Source organism: Uranotaenia lowii, chromosome 2 (genome assembly GCF_029784155.1).
Source record: "Uranotaenia lowii strain MFRU-FL chromosome 2, ASM2978415v1, whole genome shotgun sequence".
NCBI lineage: Eukaryota > Metazoa > Arthropoda > Insecta > Diptera > Culicidae > Uranotaenia > Uranotaenia lowii.
In genome coordinates this window covers 187079750-187089811 of record NC_073692.1, presented here as the reverse complement: position 1 = coordinate 187089811, position 10062 = coordinate 187079750, and the positions used below count along the sequence as shown (strand labels likewise).

General features: G+C 38.6%; 1 protein-coding gene across 1 annotated transcript; it reads right to left on the bottom strand.

Annotated features, from left to right (window-relative positions):
* Positions 1-6659: 6659 nt before the first annotated feature.
* LOC129749182 (uncharacterized) lies at positions 6660-10062 on the bottom strand. Its single transcript, XM_055744107.1, has 2 exons — positions 9244-10062; positions 6660-6931 (listed from the first exon to the last, which is right to left on the bottom strand). The coding sequence occupies exons 1-2, from the start codon at positions 9467-9469 to the stop codon at positions 6735-6737; spliced, it is 423 nt and encodes a 140-aa protein (XP_055600082.1). The 5' UTR covers positions 9470-10062; the 3' UTR covers positions 6660-6734.

The following is a 10062-nucleotide window of genomic DNA, read 5'->3' as shown; positions in this document are numbered from 1 at the left end:
TTCGCTGTGCACACTTGACATGGAATGACCCATTTATTATTATTGTTGCTCCTGCCAGCAAGCCGAAGACGACCGAAGAGGAACAAGAAAAGCATTTATTATTATTGTTGCTCCTGCCAGCAAGCTCGTTTTCAGTTTTTTATTGCTATTGTTGCTCTCTGCCAGCAAGTCGTTCAATTAGTTGTACCTGCCGTCAGCAGCCGGTCGAAGTGTGAAGAGATTTGCCAGTCACTCTCAGGAGAAATTTTGACCTTGTGTAGGAGCTTCGCCAGTCGATGATGGAGAAATGTTGATTGTTGTCGTGCTTTATCCGTCATGCGAGTAGTGAGGCTCCGTCAATTGAGAACAGTGCCAGTCGTTTGATGAAACAAAACTAGTCGGGTCAAGCGTGACGGGCAAAATTTACCATCACTGCTCTAAAGGCTGTACTCTAAGACAACTTGCAGATGATGGCGTAGTGTCTGTCACAGGATCTATTGAGTCTCATCTGCACAGATCTTTACAAGATACCTTAGACAGATTGTCAACCTGGGCTTTGGGGCTTGGGATTGAGTTTTCTCCACAGAAAACGGAGATGGTTGTTTTTTCTAAGAAACATAGACCTGCTCAACCTAAGCTTCAACACCTAGACAGAACGATCACTCAATCGAGGTGTTTTAAGTATCTTGGGGTTTGGTTTGATTCCAAGTGTACCTGGAGAGCCCACATTGAGTATCTGAAAGGAAAATGCCAACAAAGAATAAATTTTCTCCGATCAATCACTGGCACCCGGTGGGGAGCCCATCCGGAAGATCTTATAAAATTATACCGAACAACCATTCTCTCAATGATGGAGTATGGCAGTTTCTGTTTCCAATCGGCTGCCGAAACACACCTCATTAAACTCGAACGTATTCAATATCGATGCCTCCGCATCGCTTTGGGTTGTATGCCCTCAACGCATAATATGAGTCTTGAAGTTTTGGCAGGCATCTATCTCTCCGGTTCCTCATCAGGTGTGAGGTCATGAACCCATTGGTGATTGTGAATTTTGAAAGGTTACTTGAGCAAAATCTTCAAACCAAGAATTTTCGATGCTAAATATAGACACGTCGATGCTGAAAAAATGTACTTCACCGATGGGTCTCTAATAGAGGAATCAACAGGATTTTGAGTGTTCAACGAAATAAATAGCGCCTCTTATAAACTCCAATCACCATGCTCTGTGTATATATAGCGGAGTTAGCAGCTATTCACTGGGCTTTGGACAGCGTTGCTTCACGACCTACTGAACATTACTATATTGTAACAGATAGTCTGAGCTCTATTGAAGCAATGCGCTCAATAAGACCGGGAAAGCACTCGCCGTACTTCCTTGAGAAGATACGGAATATTTTGAGTGCTCTAACAAGACGTCGCTTTTCAATCACCTTTGTTTGGTTTCCCTCGCATTGTTCTATAGTGGGTAATGAGAAGGCAGACTCTCTGGCAAAGGTGGGGGCGATGGAAGGCGACACGTATCAGCGTGAAATCGTCTTCAACGAATTTTACTTTTTGGTTCGAAGAAACTCCATTACCAACTGGCAGCGCAGATGGGACGAGGATGAGTTGGGTCGGTGGCTCCACTCGATTATCCCAAAGGTTAGCCTTAAAACCTGGTTTAACAGGTTGGACCTGAGTCGGGATTTTATTCGTATATTTTCCCGCCTCATGTCCAATCATTATTCCTTAGACGCGGTACTCTATCGTTTTGATCTTGTTGGCAGCAACTTATGTGGTTGTGGCCAAGGTTTCCACGACATCGAGCATATTGTTTGGTCGTGTGAGGTCCATCTTGTCGCCAGAAAGAATTTAGTAGACTCCCTTCGGGCCCGAGATAAACCACCCAACGTTCCAGTGAGAGATGTACTAGCTGTGTTAGATTTGGACTACATGTTCGAAATTTACCTTTTCCTCAAAGCTATTGATCTTCGTCTATAATTCTTCTCAAAAAAAACTTTCAATGCAAATCACCTCATATCCGACACATGGCTTCGTGTGAACAGTCATGAACTGAATGTATTGGTACTAGGTTTGCATTTATCCCTCTCGGGACCGTGAATCTCCGTATAACAGGAAAACTGCTCAATTCAAACGAAGTTCGAATGAGAACTCACCCGAATCTCGGGACACTTCAGCTCTCACGAAATCTGAGACAAACTTGCTTCAAGAGCACAGAAACTTAAAGTATTTACTATTTTTCAGGACAGTGTTCTCCGGAATTACGGGAGACCCAATTCTTGTCAAATTTTCTTTGTCTTGCTCTCCCTTTTTTAAAATACAGGATACAACAAGTTTGTTTTCTCTCACTTCCACATGTGCATTAGAGTGCCTCAAATGACCCGACTTTTGAAAAAGTTATTTTCTGCTGGCTAAAATTGATCTTAGGCCTAGTACAAGATCTCATTTCAAATTTGGGTCAGGTCGGATCAAGTAAAGGGGTCGCTCATCGAGCCTGAAGTTTGAATGGGATTTTGAGACGTTTTGTTCGGGAGAATCATGAAAAACAATTGTTTTTCATCAATAGCTTTGGTTCCTTCGGCCGATTTCTTTTGAAAACGGTTTTTCTTAAAGCCTAAATTATGAAAAATATTTCATCCGAAGATTGCATTTCGTTTCGAGTTAAGATAAAGAAGTTATAAGACTTCAAAAATAGGATAACTTTTCTAAGGGTTCATAGGATCACTTTTTTAAGGATTCATCACCATCACTGTTAATGATGGTCGGACATATTGACGCCTAATTAACCATCCTGAATACCATCCTTAAAAAAGTTAGTCAATTTTTGAAACCTAATAATTTTTTATTTTAACTCTTATAGAAAGGCATTGTAATTAATATTATTACATACATGAAATTTTGAAAGTATATTCCTGCTTCCGTCTGTTAACAGTCGATTTATACACGTTATTTTTGGAATTTTTATTTTTACTTTTTTTTTAAGTTGTTATCTTATATGTAATTTTTGTTGTTACTTTTTTGGTTATTTTTGTCATTTCTGGTTTTTTTTTTGTTTTTTTTTTATCATTTATATGCCAATTTCTATCATTTTCGCAATTTTAGTGAATTTTTTTTTAGTTTCTTTTTATAATTTTTTGTAATTTTTTTTAGTTTTATCGTTTTTTACATATTTGCAGGTGTGTTTCTTTTTGGAAGTTTCGTTATTTGGTCATTTTTATTCTGCTATTTTATTGTCAGTTCTAGAGTTTGTTTTGATTAGGTCGCATGAGCCACATTGCGTGTTCCGAGAAAATCGTTGTTGAAATTTTGAAACACATTTTTAATTCTAGTATTTTGAATAGCACTAAGGGCTGTCTGAAAATCTGGTATGTGATGTGTAAGTAGTTGGAGAACATGCTAATATATTCGATATAGCCATTCATTTAGTTATATTCAGTGAAAATGTACTTACGACATTTTGCATTATCTGAACGGAGCTAACGTCATAATGAAGATGAACATATAGTTTTATTTTAACTTGATTGGATGTTTCTTAATCTTGGTAATTTCCATCGAAATTAATGGAATACTGATATTTAAGGTAATAGAATCCATAGATGTTACCTGAAAGTATCCGTTCAGTGATTATCGAAAACGGTGCTGCGAGGGACTGTCCATCAGGATTGTTTGTAGTCGACTTAATACTACGCTGGCTTGCTGTTGTCCGATGATCATTCCAGGAGTGCGGAAACGTATCAAAATAGCCGCTAGTTGTATTGGCTGCCTCTGTGAAATATGAAAAAGATAATTTGCGATTTTGCACAGCATGAACTAACATCAATTAAACTTACCTAGTTACATATTGAAGCCCTCTATTACCAAGATAGTTCAAACTATCATTCATCACGATCTCCGATTAATATTTTCACTTTCGAAGACTTCCTGAAGCCATTTCCGGAAAAAATGCAAAAGGTTGCATCAACCACTACGCCGAACTGTTGTTTTGCGACTTTTTTGCATGCACGGTAATTTAGCGCGATGCAAATAGTCGTAAAAACCAAATTGCACTCGAAAATGAGAAACTCATCATACGTCTTAAATTTAAATCATGATCTAAAATTTATTTATTGATCAAATGAACCAAATTTTTACCTAACGTAGAATACATAATTTTCAATCATTTGAAGTAAATAACTCAATTTTGCTTATGTTGGTTCATACGACCTAATCAAAACAAACTCTAGAGTTTATAAACTACAGTCTCTTTTCACTTTTATGTCATTATAATTTTGAATTCATCTGTGTTTTTTAGTCCTCCACCAACCCTTTTCCTCTTTTAGGTTATTTTGAAGGAAACACGAAGCTTTGATGCACCCCTAAATCAGGTCTAATTGAGTCAACATTTTGCGATGTTCAGTTCTTTAAGAAAACATACAGGGCGGACTTGATTCTATGTAGACTAGAATATGCGGTGCCTCGATTCTCCATATATATATCATTCAATTATCCGTTCAAATTCTTTTTCGTGATTCTATGAACATCGAGAATCAATTAAAAAAAGACTTTTATTTTGCCTCCGTTTCAAAGTGTATTTTATTACCTACCTACAAATATATTGAGAGAAACTCAGTTTTGCAACAAAATAAAATATTTTAGCGTTCTTATTCTTGATGTTTAAGATTTCTTTATGATACTTCCACGCAATTTTCACAGCCTGCATTGTTTCAAAATTGTCAAACGGTTTTGCTCTCCCCGAGTGATAATGGTATTTCAAAGCCATTCAACACTACTCATCGTCTTATGTCATATATTCTAATGAACCAAAACAACTTAATTTAAAGTTTGAAAAAAAAAAGCAGCGTGTGCAACCCTTCTAAACATGATGAAAACCGATATTTATTTCTAAAAAAGAATGAATTTTATTCTGTTTTCTGAAAACATTTTTTACCACGTTTCTTGTTTCCGTGTATCGGAGACACCAACCTTGTACGTAGCACTACCATCTAGCGGAATGTAAGGAAAACAGGAATTCCCCTTTTTTATAACAATCTTGGTGTTTTTCGGTAGAAAACGAATGAAAATAAATTTTCAGTTCGAAGTTCAGAACGATATTTCCAAGGGTTTATCAGTGTCTCAATTTTTTATTAATATTATAAATTCTGTGTAGTGTCTACTCAACAAAGGTATATGGCGTCATCAAATGATGATCGAAAGGTTCCACCGCTAAGGATAAAGAATATTCGTTCGCTGGCCAGTATTATGCACATTTCCGACGACGAAGACGATAACGTTCAACGAGGATTCCCTGATGCTTCCAGTTCTGATAACGATCATCTGGTGATCGATGATCAACCTGGCTACGAATCGATGGAAGAAGAAATTCTCCCGCATTCCCCCATTGCCTCTAGGAAGAATCCGGTAAGGCAGCATTTTTACCCAGATGTAGAAATGCCATATGCGGTACACGACGACTCAGAATATCAAAGTGACGACAAATCAAAAATCCAAATCACTGAGATCAAAATCGAATCCACCCCTGATCGTCCACCGGCCGCAGGTACATCATCCGGAAGTGGAAGTTGTCGAGGGAGTCGACGGAAGAGCCATCACGTGCCCAAACAGATAGATGATGTGGTATTTGAGGAAGCAACCATATTAACGCTTCCGGACGATGATGATAATTATAATCCGGTGCAGCAGCCAAAGATCGACGAAACGCCAGACAAAGTCAACGTGAATATAATGAAGCATATTGCCCTGCTTAGGGGCTGCATTACCCATGTGCTGGAGCAACAGGGCCATAAACCAATTTTCTTCAGGAATAATTTCGAAAGCACAGCGAAAATGATGGAACAGGTCAAACAGACCAAAGCCAATAAATCGAAGAGAAAGACCTAAAATTGTATTTAGAAGTTGTTTTGTAGAAAGAAAGTCATTGAACACATGTACGTTTCCTAGAAAAAATATCTACCGATTCTCGTTTTGAAATAAAAAATTGAAGGAATGATGGAACATTTATTTTCAGAATTCACTATCACAATAAAAGCTAAAACTCTGCTATTTGTCACTCCTATCTAAGAGTAGTTGGATAGCATTAAAGTTATTCACTTAATAACATTTGGATTTTGTAATCTATTCAGTAGCTCACATCCCTAGAAGACTCAACTCATAAACGCCTGAATGTAGATAATAGTACGGATAGTATTGATATAAGAATTTCTGCATATATCAACATTCAGGCGCATAAATGAAGAAGCTGGTGACACAATTTCATGGAATATAGATTTTTTGTTAGCACAAGGCTAGGTTCAAACGATATCAGCAAATTAATAATGTGCTTTTAATAGTAAGGTTTGATTTTCTTAATTGTGTAAAATTTATTCCTAATTCTTAAGATCAAAATCAGGCATGTCAAACTCGTTTAAGTGTGCGGGCCGCATTTAAAATTTTCTATGACGTAGAGGGCCGCAGCCAAAATCAGTTAGAAAACATAACATATTAGTTTCGCGGAGATAAGATACAATAAAATGGAATATAGTTATAAGTAAACTTGGAATGAAATTTTGCTTTAAATTTTTATGTTAGCTTTTAATGTTTAACATTTGTGACATTGGAAATGATGACGAGTCAAAGGTTGAGTTAGAACTGAGGTTTATTCAACGATAAGTACAAAGGATGGATATGTTATGATTGTAGTGGTACAGGTAGAAGTATGACACAGATAATTTGAAGTACAGACGAGTTACTCTCGTCACATCTCCCCTTCAAATACGTTGCTAATAGTACTCGTAGTCGCTATCTCTTCTGGCTCGAACCTCTCGCCCGCTTCTGGTCCGTTGTCCGGTCGTTCTCGCATCTTCGACGTTGATTGGAACGTCAGCATTACGGGTGTCAATTTCTCGGCGGGGGATATCGGTGTGGGTTGCGTTGAGGAGTGTCGTTGTTGGTTCGTAGAACAGTTCGCTCGATTCATCTGGAATACCAGTACAAGATGAATCTTCGGGTGTTTTAGATGGTCTTAAGTCACGAGCGTTTCTGCGGTACTTCGGGCCATTCGACAATTGTACCACGTATGATCTTGGTTGTTCACATATTTCTACCACCTTTCCTTTTTCCCAAGCTCTGGTTTTCGGGTTTTGCATGGTGATCATTTGGTCTTCTTCAAACTCCGGCGCATCAACACAACCTTTATCGAAATATAGTTTTTGTTTTTCTCTACATTTCGTTAAATTGGCAGACACATTTTCTATGATCTTCGGCTATAGGACTTTATCGGTAGTCGGGAGAGGAGTTCGGAGTAATCTTCCCATTAATCTCTGGTTTGCTGATAGCAGTGACACGTCTCGAGGTGTGTTTCTTTGATGAAGCAATGCCAATTGAACATCAGTACCATCATTAGAGCAACGTTTCAGAATTTTTTTAGCAGTTTGCACGAATCTTTCCGCAAGGCCATTACTTCTAGGGAAAAGTGGGCTGGATGTTACATGATCAAACGACCATTCTCGGCAAAATTTGGAAAATTCAAACGAAGAATACTGAGATCCATTATCAGTGTACACTATCCTTGGTATTCCGAAGCATGAAAACCAACGTTTGAGCTGGTTGATGACTGAATAGGAGGTAATTTCGGGTAATTTCGCTATGTCAAAGAATCCTGAGTAACTATCTGCTATCAACAAATAGTCGTCACCTTGAAATTGGAAAAGATCAGAGCCTACTATTTCAAAGGGCAGAGTTGGTATCTCATTGGTAACCAGTTTATGTGTCTGATTGGACCTTTGGTATTTTTCACAAGTCGAACAATTTGATACCATGTTGGTTATATCTGAACTCATACCAACCCAAAATAACATCTGCTTTGCGCGCTGTATACATCCCTGAATTCCAGTGTGACCAAGGTGTATGTATGAAAGCATTTTCTTTCTAAGTTTAAGAGGAACAACTATCTGCTGTGCTCGAAAAATCAAACCTCATAGACTGCCAGTTCATCTCTAAAAGGCCAATATTTATGAAGACAATTTCTTGTCAGTTGTTTCCGTTCAGGCCAGCCTTTCATAATGACATTCGATAATTCTTGCAGTTCTGGGTCATTGGTTGTTTCTTGTTCTAGTTCTTCTCTAGCAGTTTTGGACATTTGCAGGACAATATGCACTTCGAGTTCCTCGGAAGTTTTTATTGGTTCTTTATTGTCCACATCTCTGCTGAGGATATCCGGTATAGGGATGTCAACTCCTTTCACGTATTTAATTTTTGGATTATACTGTAATACGTCTAGCATAATTCTTTTTAGACGTGGAGGTGCACGGTCAAGACTTTTCTTAAAAATTGCCTCTAATGGTTTATGATCCGTTTCAATTTCTAGCTCTTGACCATAAACGTAGTCGTGAAACCTATTACAAGCAAACCTTATTGCAGCTGCTTCCTTCTCTATTCGTGGATAATTTTCTTGTGCCTTTGTTAACGATTTTGAAGCGTAGGCTACGGGTTTTCCATTTTGTAGCAATACAGCGCCGAATGCTTTGGAGCTAGCATCGACTGACAAGACCACTTTTGAATTCACGTCATAAAAAGCTAAAACAGGAGTGGATACCATCAGTCGTTTTATATTCCTAAAAGCTTGTTCCTGTTCCGATTCCCATAACCATTCAGTATCCTTAATCAATAATTTTCTTAGAGGCTCGGTGACAGCAGATAAATTTTTGATGAACTTTCCCAAATAAGTGATCATGCCCAAAATACGTTGCAGTTGCAGTTTGTTAGTAGGTGTCTTTAATTTTCCTATTGTTTCTAACTTTTCAGGATCCGCCTTTAGCCCGTTTTCTGTAACCAGATGACCCAGAAACTTTACGGTCGATTGATTGAAAACGCACTTTTCCCTGTTCAATTTTAAGCCTGCTGCCTTGATTTTATTTAAAACGATTGCTGTAATTTTGTTCAATTCTTCCTCATTCTCCGCATGTATCAAAACGTCGTCCATGGAACTCTCTACCCCTTTTATTCCTTCTAGCAAACTCTGAATAAGTTTTTGAAACACCTCGGGAGCGGACGATAAGCCGAAAGGAAGACGTTTGCAAGTATACCTGCCCCAAGGATTACCAAATGCTAAGTATTTCATGGAGCGTTGCGAGACTGGTATTTGCCAAAACCCTTTTTTCATATCGAGAAGAGTAAAACGCTTCGAATGCCTTATTCGGGCCGATATTTCTTCGATTGTGTTGAGAGGATGTGTGCGCCGGAGTAAATTCTTGTTAACTTGGGAAGGGTCAATGCAAATTCGTAGCTTACCTTTTTGTCTGACAATTACCATGGCATTCAATACAGGAGTTGGCTCGCTGATTGGCTCTATGACACCCATTTCCTGCATACAATCCAATTCCTTTTTCACCGCTTCTCGTAGTGAGTGTGGAATCCTTCGTGGTAGGCTACTGTGGAATGACGGGTTTTCCACCAAGTCGATATCGTACACGAAATCACGAACACATCCTAGACCGTTAAACAGCGAATCATCCATACTAACGTGATCAATTTTTGCAATTAAGTTGAAACGCACACACGTTTTTCTTCAGAGTATGGGTACCACATCACCATCAACTACTTTAAACACAGCTTTCTTTTCGTGACCCCGAACTATCACCGGCAGCGTTGCTTCTCCCTTCACAGTAAGCTTCTGGTTACTGAATGATATGAGCCGCTTCGTTTTGGATTCCACTAGAGGCTCATCCAGTTGTAAGAATATATCGAACGGCAAAACATTGCAAGCTGCTCCACTATCTAATTTTAAGTTCACTTTTTTTCCTTTTATTAGCACTTTTTCAACCCAAACATCATTTTCTCTTGTATCATCATCGTCATTCACTGCTCCAATATACAGTTCTTCCACTGGGAGCTCTTCTTCTTTTTCATCTTCTTCTTCACATTCCACACTTTTCACTTGACGTCCATTTCGGTTGGTTGCAACAGGGCACATTTTCGCATAATGTCCCCTTTGTGAGCATTTAGGACAGTTTTTGAAATACGCTGGACAAGCTCGCGGTTTATGCGTTGTTCCGCACCATTTGCATTGAAAAACTGTTGTATTTCGATACACTATTTCCCGCCCAACTG